At 37.7% G+C, this 16,850-nt stretch overlaps 1 protein-coding gene and 1 pseudogene across 11 annotated transcripts in view; both read right to left on the reverse strand.

The window, feature by feature from the left end:
- ABI3BP (ABI family member 3 binding protein) overlaps positions 1–9,085 on the reverse strand; it is a 245,748-nt gene extending 236,663 nt beyond the window's left edge. For all 11 annotated transcript variants that reach the window (XM_054577379.1, XM_054577381.1, XM_054577377.1 and 8 more), the window contains exon 1: positions 8,953–9,085. In XM_054577379.1, the coding sequence (XP_054433354.1) occupies positions 8,953–9,031 (79 nt within the window). In that variant the 5' untranslated portion in view covers positions 9,032–9,085. The remainder of the gene's footprint in view (positions 1–8,952) is intronic.
- A 4,294-nt stretch (positions 9,086–13,379) lies between these two features.
- On the reverse strand, positions 13,380–16,028 carry LOC129073650 (eukaryotic translation initiation factor 3 subunit E-like; annotated as a pseudogene).
- Positions 16,029–16,850: the final 822 nt, after the last annotated feature.

Consider the following 16,850-nt stretch of genomic DNA (forward strand, 5'->3'; position numbering starts at 1 on the left):
AAAATCTCACTGTGGAAGGTCCTTGGTGGGGAACCCAAGCTAACAGTAGAGAAGTGGATTAAGTCCTGATTCAGTCTAGCTGTCCACAGAACTTTCACTAAGTAGCCTGAGAACTTGAAGTTTACTACCCTTCTTACCATATACCTACCTCCTAGACGTTTGGGAACATCTCAACACAAGAAGAGACTGTGGGCTAGGGGAAAAAAATCCACAGGGTATTAATTCTACAAGCTTCTGGATGTCATGTTAAGAATATATTCTGTGTAAACCTAAATTTTGTGTTTTGATTACTAGAGCCTATAGAAAAATTGTTCTATTAACACCAAAAATGATCTGAAAGAAGCTCCTTTAATTTATCCAGTTGTCTGCATCCCTCCCACTGATGGAATTACACTTTCCTCCTCCAAACATAAATTTAATTTGACCTTACAACTCCTCAATTTACTGGAAAAGCCACTCACATATGTTTCAGAACACACTATTATGGGAACTGTACCATCAACTTCACAGGTGTTAATTACTTCATATTTATAACTGTTGTTAAATAAAATTTTCACTTTGTCTTCACTTTCTCTTTTTATTTGAGAGGTGGTGGTATCTGATTCTTACAATGAAAGATAAAGTTTCTATTTGGAGGGAATTTATTTTGCACATCTCTCTATATGGGATATCTCTCCACGCTTGATGTACCACAAAGGAAATCAACACAGAAATCTAAGCATTAACTAGATTCTTTTTTTTATTAAACTTATTGGGGTGACATTGGTTAATAAGATTAGATAGGTTTCAAGTGTACAAGTCTATGACATGTCACCTATTTATTGCATTGTGTGCCCACTACCCAGAGCCAAATCTTTGTCAGATATATTTGTTCCCCTTTACTCCTTACTACTCCTCACCTCCTTTCCGTCTGGTAAACACCATACAACTGTCTGTGTGTCTATAAGTTCTTGCATGTTTTTCTTCTTTGTTCATTTGTTGCTTTCTGTTTATATCCCACATATGAGTGAAATCATATGGTTGTTAACTTTTTTTACCTGAGTTATTTCACTTAGCACAATATTCTCAAGATCTATCCATATTATTGCAAATGGCCATATTTCATATTTTCTTATAGCTGAGTCGTAGTCTATTGTATATATGTGTCACATCTTTATTTAATCTATTAAGGGACAGTTATGTCCATGTCTTGGCCACTTTGAATAATGCTGCAGTGAACATGGGGGTGCAAATATCTTCTGATCCATTTTGAGGTAATTTTTATATATGGGGACAAACAGTAGCGTAGTTTCATTCCTTTGTTTCTGGCTCCTTTGTCAAAATTTTCCTACACACATGTGGGTTTATTTCTGGGCTCTCAATTCTTTGAATGGATTCTTACATACAGAAAATAGGTCTATATTGGGTGCTTTTTATCTTGAGTCTTTGCACTCTTAAGATAGTTATCACAGTGTTCAGGGATTTCCTAGAAAAGACTCTAACCACGGTCAGAGACAAACAGGCAGTTTGCCTGCTGAGTATCTGCCACCAAAGGCTCAATTCTGTAGGAAGCGAACAGGGTATTAATGCTCCACTGAATATATTTCCTGGAATTAGATTTTCTGTATCCATAGTTCTACTATAACACTTTGTAGTCATGTGAATTTAAGCAGCTATTGACCATTTTCACTGAGGGTGGACTCAAAGATAACCCCTAATAATCCCCTCCTGCATTCACTTCCTTGTGTGATAGGACCTGTGAGTTGCTTATATAACAAATATATGGGGGGACCCCCAAACACCAGAATTATCTTCTGGATCATGGACACCTTGTAATACAGGCTTCTCTTGCTATGTAAGTGTTCTAGGAACCCATCTGTATCAATGTAGCAGCTGGTGTGTTTGTGAGAGGCTGTGTTCAGCTTCAGCAAATTTTTTCTGAAGACTCAGTGTGTTTGCCCATTTCCTGATGGGTGATTTATGAGCACTCCTGCTCACACCACGCTATGTGTTCAGCAGTTTTTGACCAAAAATGGTATGACCCCTGGGGGTCATGTGTTCCTCCCCTCGCCCAGTCTCACCCTGAATGATCTTTTTCTTGTTTCCCTGGATGAAAAAAGTCCTCAAAGGGAAACATTTTGCTGATGTAAAAGATGTGAAACAAAAAACAGCAGAAGTACCAAAAGGCATCAAAATTGCTTAATTCAGAATGCGTTTTGAGCAGTTGACAAAACGTCTTGATAGGTATATCGCATCAGATGGAGAGTATTTTGAAGGTGACTAAAGTTTAAACATGTAAGAATAAACACACAACTATTTATAAATAAATTCTGTTTTTTTGTCTCGTAGAATATGGCAAAGGACTTTTCTTGCCATTTCCATCATTAAGTTATTTAAGATTATAACTTTCATCTTGCCTGCAGACTCATTAGGACTTGTACACTTTGATAAAGCAAGGGCCATAATAGAGAGACCCATGTGGCAAAGAAATTAGGTGATCTCTGGTTAATGACTAGTGCAGAAATGAGGCCCCCAAACCAACAACCATCAATGAACTAAATTCTGCCAACAACCCTAAGACTTGGAAGTGGGTCTTTTCCCAATTAAGCCTTCAGATGAGACCGCAGTCCTGGCCATCACCTTTGCTACAGCCTCGTGAGAGACCTTGAAGGAGAGGGCCCAGCTAAAGCAGACTGAGACTCTTAACCTTTAAAAACTGTGAAATAATAAATGTGTTGTTTTAAGCTGCTAAATTTGTGGTAATTTGTTATGCAGCAATAGACAGCTAACATACTCCTTAGGTTTCATTCTTCATCTGTGAAATGGAGATCATAATATATATTTCATAAGCACATGAATAAAATGAGATCATTTATATAAATACTTAGCATTAAATACCACATGATGCATAATAATATGGTTAATTATTATCATATTTTTTTTTTTAAAGATTGCATTTATTTTTAGAGAGAGAGGAAGATAGGGAGAAAGCGAGTGAGAGAAACATCAATTTGCCAAAGAAACATTGATTGGATGCCTCTTGCATGCCCCCAGCCAAGGACCCGGCCTGCAACCCAGGCATTTGCCCTGACTGGGAATCAAACCAGCAACCTTTCACTTTGCAGGACAACACCCAACCTACTGAATCATACTGGTCAGGACTTATCATATTCTTTAAACATTATTTAATAGGTTGTATGTATTTAAACTGTTGTTTTTCTATTTTTAGCATGTTCCTTCTTTAATTGATACTATTTATTTTTACATTTTTTACTTTACTATTCTAGTAATCTCTCACATTAGATTCTTATCTATTTTTTAATATTATAGTTATTCTTAGATCACTTTTATTAAGTTTACATACTTACGTTCTATATTCTTTCTTTTATACCTACTTTTATAAGTGACAATCAGGGGCAGGAAAAAGGGAAATATTTTTGAGGATGGCGACCCAGATAGAATAGTTGGTCACATCTCCTGAATGGCTTTCCCTTCATTAGACATCCTATGTTTTTGTCTTAGACACATCTATCAACTGGCATTAACCTACAAAAACATTTTAATTGTCTTTTCATTAATACAGTAAATTAGAAAATATAAAATTAACACAGGAAAACCTTATTTTTCATTATTTTTATTGATTTTAGAGAGACAGATTGGGGGGAGCGAGAGAGAAACATCAATTTGTTGTTCCACTTATTTATGTATTTTTTTGGTTGCTTGTTTCTTTTATGTGCCCTGACCAGAGATTGAACCTACAACCTTGGCATATTGGACGATGCTCTAACCAACTGCACTACATGGCCAGGGAAGCCTCATTTTTTAAACCTGGGGTTCTAAACGTACCAAAACAAATTATACTTGATCAATTTTTACATTAGTCATACAAGGTTTTTTATTGCAGGGGGTGGATCTCAGTGTTACCTAGTAGATGCTTGATAAATAGTGCTTGAATATACAAACAAATCAATAAAAATGCCAAGAAACTTTAGAGCTTTAAAATATACTAAAATGATTCTCTCTGGTTTCAGACTTGTTTGTTTGTTTGCTTGTTTTTTTTTTTTTTTAGGAGTAGAACCATTTTTTTTTAAAGTGTACTCTTTAATGCAGTCCCACCAATACATAAATATATTACTCAAATAACAGCAGAACCCTTCCTCCTAGGCTTATACTCCCCACCATTTTCCTCCTCACCCACAACCTCCCTTCCCTAAAATGAAAGAAATCCTCTCCAGCCCCTCACAAGTGTCAGTCACCCTTCATAGAAATGGACTAGGCTCTTGGAGTGACACATTCTTGGTTTGTCAAAGTAAGGTTGGGAGAGCTCTGTGGAGAGTGAGAGCCCAGCCCCAGTTGAGTGGCTGGAAAAGTTTACAGAGCAAGACATAGGAGCCCTTCTCTCCAAAGGTAGTCTTTTATTGCTTTTTAGCAATCAGTCTTGGGGAGTCAAAGTAGATCAAGACAAAGAAGACAAAGTTGCAGCCTGTGTGGACTTCTTTGTCTCGGCTTCCCCTCTGAGTACTTTAACACCTACTAAGGTCTGGCCCTTGGGGTTGCCTGCGTCTGGCCCTATACTTATCCCTGTTGAGAAGGCCACTCATCTCTTAACCATACTCCTCTGCCCCAACTTGGATTTGTCTTCTAGGCCTCTACTTGGGTGCCATATTGTCTTATAATTCTCGATACTTCTGTCAAGATTGGGTTCTTCTGTTTGTTCTCAAAACTGTTCGTACTTCTCCCAAGTCAGATGATCTCATGTACTATGCCCGTGCATCCCTGTCTCTTCCATTAACTGGTCAGCTACCTGAAGACAGGTGCCAAGCTATATGTTCCCAGGCTCGGTTGCTCTTCATGTACACGCACTATAATGTTACTTGAACAAGTTAACATATATTTACATAGGGCAGGGAACTGATACTACACAGAAATTAAAGGTATGGTCTTTTGCCACTTGCTGGCTTTGTGACTCTAGGCAAATCACTTCAACACTCTGAGGCACACAAATTTATGCTGTATAAAATGAGAATAACAAAACCGCTGCTTCATAAGAAAGCTTTAAGACTTTAGTTAGATTTTCCACATTAAAAATATTTAGCTCTAAATTACCACAACCAACATGAGCTCAAAGAATGTTAACTATGATAATCATAACAGTTATTAATAGCTATGAGAGTTATTGTTACTATCATCTGCCCCTATGTGTTTTGTCCTTGGAGTCAGAGATTTCTACCTTGTCAGGTAAGAACCCGAGGCAAAGAGCCAGTTGCCTCTTTTCTCTGCCACATGCCAAGAGGCACTCCCAAGAGCCTCATGTCCTCTACCCATCTGATTGCACTTGTATCTTGGATGTTCCTTTGTGGCTTTCCTCCCATGTGCTTCAGGGGGACTGATAGAGTTGGCTAGAAATAGTAGCCTTTGCCTTCTGGCTGATTACACAGGATTTTCTGCAAAGAGATGTGTCAAGCCCCTCACATCTCATTATAAGCTTCCATGGGCTCCCTTCATTATATAGTGTTCTCTGTGGTTTTTATTTTAGCCTGTACTCTGGGGGGCCGGGGTGGGGGGAATTCAATGGTGCCAGGAATAAAGAGTCTGAGAGATAGCTGGAGCACGGGGACTTTCAAAGTTGTAACACAGTGTGGTCATTCTTCTCTAGGACCTGTGTGTTATAGCTTATTTCTCCTCCTGAAAATCAATTTTAATAGGATCTCTCCTGGAGTCTCCATGAGGCCTTACCAATCCCCAGGGAAAAGGTGATCCTAAGGCAAAAGTGCAGACTTCCATAATGAAGAGCAGTGTTCAGACTAGACAATCAAACACTGTGTTGACAATGGTCAGGCCTTGTCTCATGGTGGAGCAGCACTTATTCCCTTGCCCTACTTTTCTGCCAAGAACTCATTGGCACTTTTCTATTCTCCAAGAGATTTATTTTCTCTTCTCCAAGAGATTTATTTGACAGTCTGGATGCAAGATCACATATTATTTGTTATGCATATTTCTTTAATATTAACTGACTTTTTTGACCCAATAAATTTTTTTAATGAATCCTTGTTATATATCAGACTCTTTACTAAAAGCTTTGCATCTCTTACCTCATTTAATCCAAAAATACTATGAGCTTATTAACATTATTCCTATTTTACAGATAAGAAAACTGAGACTTAGCAAAGTAAATGATTTGCCAAAGAACAAAGTCATTGAAAAGTGGACAGAAGAAATCTGTTAGTAATAGTCTCTAAGTTTAAGCTTTTAAGAAGCAGCAAGACTCTTCTAATTTATTTTCTGTAAGCATGTGGCTAGATATGCAAACAGGCATAAGACATTCAAGTGATTCCTTATTAAAAATTATTTCTTTTTCTTATAACTAAACGTAGATTAAATATCTATATATTATATATCTATATGTTATTTTAAATAATATATCTGAAACACAATTTCAAGTCAGGAGCCCATGATCCAGTTTTGGTTCTGCCATCAATGTGGAAAGTTACTAAATGTCCCCTGCCATTGGGTGTCTTTATTTGTAAAATACATGGTTACACTATGTCAGTAGCTACAAATGTTGGCCTGTGATGAAGTTTGTTAAGTCTGTGGTGAAATGAGAAAAATAAGAACGGATATATTTGCATAAATTTATTTATTTTATAAATCTGTTAAAGTGGCTTGTTTTTATGAACAATGGGAATTTTTCCCCCTTTGACAGCCTTGAATGGCAAAATTCAAGTGTGCCCTCCATAATGTGCCCCTGATATTAAAAACATGTATGTATTTTTATTTGTTCATAAGCCCAAAGTTCTGGGAACCATCCGACTAGGTGACCATTAGGGTCCCTTGTAGCTCCAAAATTCGACCCTTTTCTTAAATCACAAATGATATTTAACAGATTCTAAAGTAGAAAGGAAGAAGAAAAAGCATTATCCTCTTTTTTCTTGTTTACTTCAGCATTTCCCCAAAGGTGTTCTGTTGAAAGAATGCCCCTGGCAAGATATTATAGCTATTCCACTAGAAAAGCAGTCTTAAGTCAAATGAGTTTGGGAAACAATGGGTTAAAAAAAAATGGACAGTTTTCTTAACTAAAGTTTTCAGAACCTGTAAAATTCTCATGTTTATTGTGACTCCCCAAAAGCAGACAAAGCATGAGTGCCTCCCAAGTTGTTGGAGGAGAGCAGATGCCGGCACCAAACCCCTTGGAGTATAGTATACCTGCTCCTGAGATAAATCTGAGAAGGGCAACATTAACTGAAACGAAGTTCCTCACTAGCTGCTTTCATAGTAAAGAGAAAATATAGCATTACAGATCAGGAAACTTCAACTTATTTTAAAATATTACCAAAACTATGGGTATTTTAAAAAATTACAAAAGAAGCCTGAATAAAAATACTTCATGATTAAAGTGCAATGGACTAATCAAAAGTTTCATGGCTGTGTTGACAACTTTTTTTTTTACTCATAACAAATAAATGAAAATTGTGTCAAGAGGTTTCTATCCAGTGATTACAACATGATAATGAAAGCATTTGGCATTTACAGAAGTCTGCAATAACAAAATTGTAGCTATCATCCCTGCACAGTGAATACAAGCCAAAATAAAACCAAGGTAAAAAATTTGAGCCTGAAAAAACACCCAGGTTCCTCTCCAGTTGTGTGTCCTTATTAAATATTTCAGCAGTGAGAACAATGAATTCTCAATGCTTGTGGTTCATAATTGATTTATTGAAACACTTCTACTATGATCAAAGAACAAAATTCTTGATAGAAAATAAAAATCTAGTGGTGTGTACTTGTTTTTATTTTTCTTTCCATAATTATCCAGTCAGAGTTGAGAAGGTTTACTTTGCCTTTTGTATTGCTTTTAACATGATCATGTAAAATATCAATTAGCCAAACCCTTCAGCCTTCACAAATTTGAGACTGGACTTTCACGTAACACACGGAGGAGACAATTTTCACTTGGGACAAGATGATCTTGGAGCAAACTATCCACAGGAGGACCTAGGAAGGATCTTTTGGATATTCTGACACTAACAATCCTTCTCTCTTACTGTATACACAGCAGGTTTTTGACAAGCCCGAGGCTCTGCACTGCCTCCAATATTTTCCATGATCACTGTATGGTAAGTTTCAGCCTGTTTTTCATAATCTTGCTGACTCCAGCAGTCTGCAACCATAAAAAACCTTCTCAGACCTGGAGTTGGCTTAGAAAAGTGCCTTTGCAAAGGAACAAAAAAAGTAAATGTAACATGTATATTCAAAGATAGAAGAAAGAAAAGCTTTTGTTTTGGTACTGATAGCCTCAAAAGAATGTTTTTTGGGTCTAAAACTCAAATTTTTAATTTTCTCCCGATGACATATGTAAACAAAATACCAACACGAAATTGAGATCACTTTAGTCAGGAAAGGGGGAAGTGTCCTGCCCAGCAGATCAAACCCTCATCAAACTCCACTGGAAAAAAGTGTCTATGAAGGAGCACATGACGCTACACGCCATGCCTGGAATCCTGCAGCATCTGAGTTAACAGCATGTGTGAGGTTTACACCAAAGAGTAAAGGCTTCAGAATTAGTTTCTTTAAAACCTAAAGATAGAACTGGGTTAGTCTCTGGGAAGGGTGATAAAAACACCAAACAACTCTTTTTAACAGACTACAATAGCCATCTATACAATTTGATTCAATATACAAATACTGTAGTTTGAAACTATACCATTCAAGCTTCTGTGAACATCTGCTAAACCTAATAACTTGGTTTTCATTTTTGCAATAAAGAGATCCAAATTAAAAGTAAACCACAGAAGGGAAAAAAAGTAAAAGCTTAAGCAACTCCTTCACACGTTCGAACTTTGACTCTCCACCCTATAACTCTATTCCTCCCCGCCACCCCGCCTCTGGTACAGCAGATCACATTTAACATCAACATTAAAAAACTAGTCTCCTCAAAAATTATTTTTTAAAACACAAAACATCAGAGCTACTTGCCTTTTGGCAAAGTCTGTGCATTTCCCAGGGCTAGCGTAATACTTCCACAGAGAAGTAGACACCCCAAGCTGGAGAGCATGTTGCATTTGCCACCTCACACGGGGACTGATGCTGGTGAGTGTCCCGCAACCCTGGAGCTGCATTTAAGTGGACTGTCTCCCAGTGACAGGCAGGCGGCTGCACGGAGCTCTGCCGTGGGCTTACTCACAGGGGGTGGAGACAAAATGACATCACCCCCTTTCTCACACACACACGAGAAAAAAAAGCACAACAGCAAAAACATATCATAATATTTCCTGCTAGGTTATAACTGCCTGTCTCTTTCTCTGTGATATAAAAATCAAAATTAGTCAATCCATATTTGTGAAAGAAAAATTATTTAGGTAATTTTGAAACATTGGTTGAGCTATTCTAAAAAATCCAGAAAAGACCTACTTAAAACCATTGGAATGTTGAAAATATAAAATAAAACCTTATTAGGAAGAAAACTGTTTTTAATTATCTAGTATACCAATCCAGTTCCTCTTTTTAATGGGAGTAAACTCATAAAAAATATGCTTTGAGCCATTCTGAAGTCCCACTATTATGAGAAACATTTAAGAGTAAATACTTGGCTATATAGCTATTCATTTTACATATATATGTATATATATACACACACACCCACAGAGATATATATATACAGATATTCTATCCAGGTAGATGTAGAGATATAGTGAATTCACTGTCACCGATTATCCACAGCTCTGGGCCATGTTCTGTAATAGTATTTTTACCTACATTATCATAATTTAATCCGCACAGTGGCTGTGCAGGAGATACGGTGTTATTCCCACTTTATCAGTGTGAAAAAGTGAAGCTTAGACAGGTTAACTGTCCTGACTAAGCCAGTGTACTCAAACACTTAATAATTTGGATGGGCTTTGGAACACAAATGACCAGAGTTTAAAGGTGTATGTTATGTGCCTTTGAACTAATTCCTCCATCCATAGTTCATTGCTTACATTTGATTGCTTGCTGCATGCTGGACACTGATCTGATCAGTTCACATATATTAAAATATTTATTCCTCAAAATAACCTACAAGGCAAACGTCTGGGAGCTAATTAAATAAAGGCTAATCTCCAGGCAACATTGTTATCACCTCTACTTTATAGGTAAATATTACTGGGCATAAAGAGGCTAAGTGACAGGCACAAGGTCACAGTGCAACAGAGCCAACATCTAAATCGGGCAATTTAACCCAGAGGTTACAGAGTTAATCACTAAACTTTAGGTTCTAAAGTACAGATAAGAGTACCAATTTCATACATGTGCCAGCAGAGTTTTTGGCTATTACTAACCATAGTACCTGGCCCACAGGAAGCATTTAATAAATAACAGTCACTGAAAACAACAATAATAAATCCCCCAATTAAGTAGAACTGTAATTCTAAACCAGGTGCTTCCACCTCCAACATTCACGTGTGTCTGCTCTCCCCTACATCACATTAGCTGGAATATAGGCATTGCTGGAATGGCTGAGTTAATAAAGTGCTTTAACTGTTACCTGTACATTTATATTGACTCTGAAAACAGCCTATTCATGTGGTTTCTGTAGCTGAACCAAATGTTGCTATAACTGAGGGAAATGGAATAACGCTGGTCAAACGAAATTCTAGTTGAAAAACTTACTAAAGGAAAAAGAAAAATTGAAAAGACAGCCCCATCTTCCAAATAAAGCGTGAGAAGGCACATTGTTAAAGTCGTTCAGAGCTGGCCCAGTGTACGCTTTCACCATAGGAATGCTCTGGCGCTGGCCACTGAGGGGATTGGGTTATTTAACAGGTCTTTTTCATCTCTAATTTTTTTACTTGACTAGGCAGCTCTCTCAAACCCGAGTTTGGACATTTATCCAGCTGGCACTGCAGATCTGCTCCTATAGGCCATTGCCATTAAGTTAAACCAGTGAGGCCATTGTGCTAGCAGAAATGACAGGTTTCTGAGGGGGAAAAATAACCCAGAAGAAATAGTGAAAAGAAGGCTGGTTCTTCAAAACAGTGTGAGGGGCCGGTCCCAGGGTTAGGTAATGGAATTAAGGGCTCAGCCTCTGCTTGGCCTGCAGGCTACACTAGCAATCATTATTTGCAGTTTGAAACTGTCTGGAAGCTAATTAAATAAAGGCTAATCTCCCGTTATTTTGCCAGAAAAAGATGGTTTATTACCTTAGCTGCTAGGACAGTGAAGACATTGAAAGTGCTGGAGCCCTCCTTAGACCAGGGAGGAGGCACATTGGAAAGAAACAGACGGCGTCAGAGGAGACATTTCACCTTCTCAATGAACAAAACGCTTCCTGTCATGTCAGAGTCCCAGCCCAAACAGGAGGTAGGCAAATACCCCAGAACTCTAAGTGCTTTGCTACATGGAAGGAAACTTCAGAGCTGTGGTCATGTAATCACTAGAGGCTTAAAGGCCATTTTCAAGGGAGAATGACCCTCTGACTGTGGGTCCACTGTAGAGGCCCTGTCAGGCCTCCCAGTTGTCACAACAGAACGCTGAGAATGCCAACACTAAGCTCTGGTTCAAATGCCATTCCTGTCTGTATTTACCTGGAAATACAGCAATGTAAAGCTCCATTACTTGTGAAATTATAGGATATTGAACCAACCAATATATGCTAAAAAACCCTTTTAACATATAAATGGTTTTACACACATTTATTCAAATTCACAGAATACACAACACCAAGAGTGAACTATATGTAAAATCTAGATTCTGGAGGATAACAATGTGCTGATTTAGGCTCATCAATTGTACCAAGTGTACCACTCTGGCAGGGGTGTTGGTAATGGGGAGGGCAGAGGGTGTACAGTATATCTCTGCAACACTGGGGTCAGGGAGTATGTATGTGAGAAATCTCTATCTAAAAAATAGAAAAAAATTCTATTTAGAAAATCTTGTTGAGAGAACGTTGAAGAAGAGCTACTGGAAAAACACATTATATGTATATATATTCTATGAAGGTAAGAACCATGCATGGCTGTTTTTGTTTATCACTGTACGCAGTGCATATGATAAGAATGTGGAAAGGATGATGAGTAAGTACCCATCGAAGCACAAGTCCTCAACTCCCCCAGATAGTCTAAAGGTTAGCTTTGAATCCAATCAGAGAAAGCTAGAGTATGACTGGATTGTACAGTTGTTGGGAGACAATTCTCCAAGTGTCCCTTGCATTTCTGTATATCTAATGGGAAGAGGCATTGGCTCCCTGTGCTCCAGACTATCTTTCCCAGAATGTTTGTATAGAAAACAGCCTTGGAAGATAGAAGTTTGTTTAGTGTCCCAAACAATAAAGGTAATGTTTCCCTTTGGAACAGGGGAACACATGCTCACTTCCTACCATCAAAGATTCAAAGTCCTTAAGTTCAGAGCTGCTTTCTTGCAATACAACCTGTGGCATATGTAAGTGTCATCTATACCTCCTTGTGCTGCCCCGTTGGAATGAGAGCTCTAGAACTGGCACAAATGCTGACACTGAGGCTACTGCTATTGCTATGAGTAAATAAACAGTCCTTTGTCTTTGACCCAGGAGTCTTATGTCTTCTGCCAGCATCCATGTACTGTGCATGTTAGTTTGTACGTACAGTGAAATCTCAACCTTTCATAGAGCTTGACAATAGGATTGGCCCATTCCAAAATATGCTCTTAGATAATCCTTGGTATAATGCCATCACCTGCGTTCAAGTCCACTGTAGGAATCAGCCATGAAATTCTATTGTGCATAGGAAGAATGTTGCTAGACATTTTTATAAAGAATCCTCTTTATAAAAATCCTGGAGAAAAAACTTTAACTGATTTTTATGTGAAAAGTTTGTAATTTTTTCTGAGCAACTGTATTTATTTTGTGACATCATAATCAGGTTTCTCATTCTGTATTGACTGCTAGAAAACCAGAGCCAAGCATGTCCCCCACCCATACTAAGTGTATAGCTCTGTGTGGTGCGTATGTTTTGGCATCATTCATGGCTTTATTTTCCATCCCCACCCTTATTTCTTGCTTACTTTACTTGGAGTTCTAATTTATGTGGTTTTGTAAGTTGCTTTTATTTATTTTTTCTTTTCTGGAAAAAGGTGAGGGATAAACAAACTCCACACACAGGAGTTGTGTCAAATATGTATTAAATATGTGAAGCGGGAATCTGTGAAGCTGTTCCCTGTTTTCTTTGTTTTTACACAACAGTAGAGACTGGTAGAATTTTGGAAAAATGATTGTATAGCATTACTTTTTTTTAAAAAAATGAAACACAGCCAATTTTATTCAAGTTCTCCAAAATTTATACTCAATATGTTGTTTCTAAAATGTATGTCACCATTTATATAATGGTTTTGTTTTTTCATCTTTCCTTTAGAGTTTTTTTGTTTGTTTTTTGTCTTTTCTTTACAGTCCTTCAGTAGAAGCCAGAGCCTTGAGTTGCCCAGTTAGGAGCCTCTGATCTACTATTGTGATTAAGTTTCCTCTCAACATCCACGGCCAACATCTGTCTTCTAAATGAAAGTCTTTTGCTGATAGAGGAGACTGCATTGTTATCCATAACCACATGACATAATTTAGAATCAATCTTGGCATCTAGTCTTGCATTTCTAATCCTTCTTTCAGCCTCTTCTGGAGTCCTGTTCAGTTATCTGCCAACATGTTAGTGCTGATCCACTGGTGAATACAACAAAAAGTTTCAATAGGAAGAGATGAGCATTTTCAATAAAATCCTGAAGACAAGCCACCAAGAAGAAGTCATTCACAAGCACAGATTCACATTCCCTCAGCTTTTTCTGAGCCCCATCAAAGTCAAAGTTAACATATGAACATTCAACTAACTCTGTAATTGGGTTTCTATATGTCTAAGACTCCTGTTCAATAACTGTGACTAGATCTTTCAGCACCTGCCAGCGGTTCTGAACCTCTTTGTTTGTTATGACTGCTGTAGTCAAATAGTGAGGAATATGTGGACACATTGACTGAATTGCATTAATATACTGTGGTTGATAAAGGAAGAAATCAATAATATTATCACACCCTTCGGGGTGGTTGAAGAAAACAGGGACCAGTGAATGAACCATGTTTGCTGCTGAAGAAACTGGAGTGGAGAACTCACAGAATTATTATATATGGCCTATTTTAACCACATAAGGTCTTCCACAGCTGCATCCCAATTCTGCATTAAGATTTCAGAGACCAATTTTCCTCAGAGTAAGCCAAAGCATTTCTCTCTGTAGTGGAACCAACCCTCTAAAGCAGTAAAAGTATTTCGCTGCTCCAGAGTCATTTCCACATTCACATTGGAATTTTGCATACCTGTAGAGTGTATCTAAATATTCTTGCCTAAATCATGCTTGTCTGCCAGGTAGTCAAACAGCATCTGACCATCCCTGGTTGAGTGCATTTGCCTGGTAGTTTCTGGATCTCCAAAGGTCTTCACAATTTGTTATGTTTCTCCCTGAAGCAGAAAACTGTGGTTCTTTTTTCTCTGAACGCATGAGGAACACCACCAGAATAAAGATTTTTCTATCTGTCCATAGCAAAGTCCACAATGTTGGCATCACTTTTTTAGTGATCTTGTTGATCCAATTTTCCTGGTAATAATTCTGTTTCATTATATATCTCCTTTATGGAGAGAAACTCAAGCAACAGAAAGACTAGATGCCAATCCAAAAAGTGCATGATATGAGTAGTCAAGTTGTACTTCACCTTCTTGCCAAGGGGGGAAAAAACCCCAGCATTATTTCTTTCTATTTTTTTCCTTTGGCAAAATAGGTAAAACGTGGGAGGAATCCAGAACATTACTCTAAAAAAGTGCCATAATTTTAAGCTGTTGCACATTTGACTTTTTAATTGTTCCATATTAATTCCATTATTCCAAATGAGACTTCCACTAAAACTCATAAATCTTTCAAAACTTGGACATAAATTCTGTGCAGTCGTTTTACTTATCATTTCTCATTTTTTGGTCTCTCCTATTTAGTCTCCTATTGCTAAGAGGTTCAAAAAAGCTTTATACCTACAATTAATAATATGCAAACAGCCCTGGCTGGCATGGTTCAGTGGATTGAGTGCTGGCCTGCGAACCAAAGGGTCACCGGTTTGATTCCCAGTCTAGGGCATATGTTCGGGTTGCAAGCCCAGTAGAGGGGGTGCAAAAGGCAAGAACACATTGATGTTTCTCTCCTCCTTTCTCTTTCCTTCCCCTCTGTCTAAAAATAAATAAAATATAAAAGTAATAATAATATGCAAATATATGCTGGGTTTCCTAGAAGAGGCTAATAATTTTTATGATGACACTTATTTGAAAGGGGAAATCCAGTGTTCCATATTTTCAGCCCAAATGTTGTTTCTATAATTAATGTACTGAATGAGATGCATTATCCAATTGGACAAGTATCTGCTCTAATGGGGATACATTGGACTAGAGCATGGAGTTGGCTTCTACATTGCTTTTTATATAGCACAAGGAATTACTGCCCCTTAAATACCTAAGTGATGCTTGCAGGTCAATCTTCAGTCTGTCTGAAGGCATCTTGGCCTCTAGATTTTTGGCTTTCTAACCTTGAGGTAATTAGCAACTTACGCTATAAGAGTATAAAGAATCCTTTTTTCCTGTTAGGGTGGAAACATGCTTCTCTAAGAACTAAGTTATACATCTCTGAGCTTTGAGGCTCACCTTTCTTGTTTTGTCTAAATTCTTTCTTTGCAGAGGAGCCACACTTGTACAGGTGGAAGGACTCTCTTATCTAAGCTTCAAATGATGTAAAAATTGAAGGAGTCAAGTGTCAAATGGGAAATATAAGCTAATAAGCTAGAGGAGGGACTCTGAACAGGGAGAAGTGTCAGAGGAGTGTCCCGAAAGTAGAATACAGCACCAGGGAGCCCGAGAAAATGAGGAATGCAAGGAGGCAGCAGGTGGATGTGACAAGTAGGAGGATGGTGGCTCTGGGGATATACCCTAGAGGAGCTTCCAAGGCAAGCTCACTTTTACACATTCCTGCGTGAGGTATATGGGAGGCCTAATGCATTTTAAAGGCTGGGATGGAATAGCCACGGTCATGGTCTCCTTAACAACAGAAGGCAAACCGTTTTTAGTTTATTATTTGATGGAAGTGACACTTCTTTGGATTCTTCCCAACTTCACTGTATTGTTTTGAAGTGTGACAACCAGACTGCAAACAGAGTTAATACAATACTTTAAAAACACTGCAAAATTGAGACTGAGAATTACATCATATAATAATGTCTCTAATGAGAGAATAAACAGAAATAAGAAAATGGAAAAGGACCCTTTTGAAGCAAATTTAGGGCATATCTCCCTCACAAGATAGGCATTTGTGGGTCCTTTTGGCTGTAGCTAGTGACTAAACTAAAGTACGGAACAGTATTCCAAAGGGAAGGACTTATTCTAAATCCAATGAGATAAATATACCCTGACATAAAAGAGAAAGATGTAGTCAGTGGGTCTAAACTGAGAATAATAAATTATCCTTAGAAAATGACAGCACACAATAGTTGGATAATTTTAGTATTTAAAGTAACAATAACTGACAAGGGCAGAAGTGCACAAAATTTTAGTATGTCAAGTTCTGTGTTTTGACTTTGTGAAACCCTTTTTCTTCTCCTCTCTATATCTATTTCAGCTTAAAAACATTGTGTTTGAAGTTAAGGAAAAATAATAATTTTATGAAATAATTAATTAGGGATACTGCAACATTGAGGTTGAGAATTACTTTGTGTAATAATGTCTCTAATGAGAAAATAAACAGAAATACAGAAAGGAAGTATTTGCTTATACTGTCCAACACAGTAGTCATTAGCCACATATAACTATTTAAATTTAAATGAATTAAAACCAAAAATTCAGTTCCTTAATCATACT

This window comes from Pteronotus mesoamericanus, unplaced genomic scaffold (assembly GCF_021234165.1).
Source record: "Pteronotus mesoamericanus isolate MK-2021 breed Mesoamerican mustached bat unplaced genomic scaffold, CSHL_Meso_final contig_42, whole genome shotgun sequence".
NCBI classification, from domain to species: Eukaryota; Metazoa; Chordata; class Mammalia; order Chiroptera; family Mormoopidae; genus Pteronotus; species Pteronotus mesoamericanus.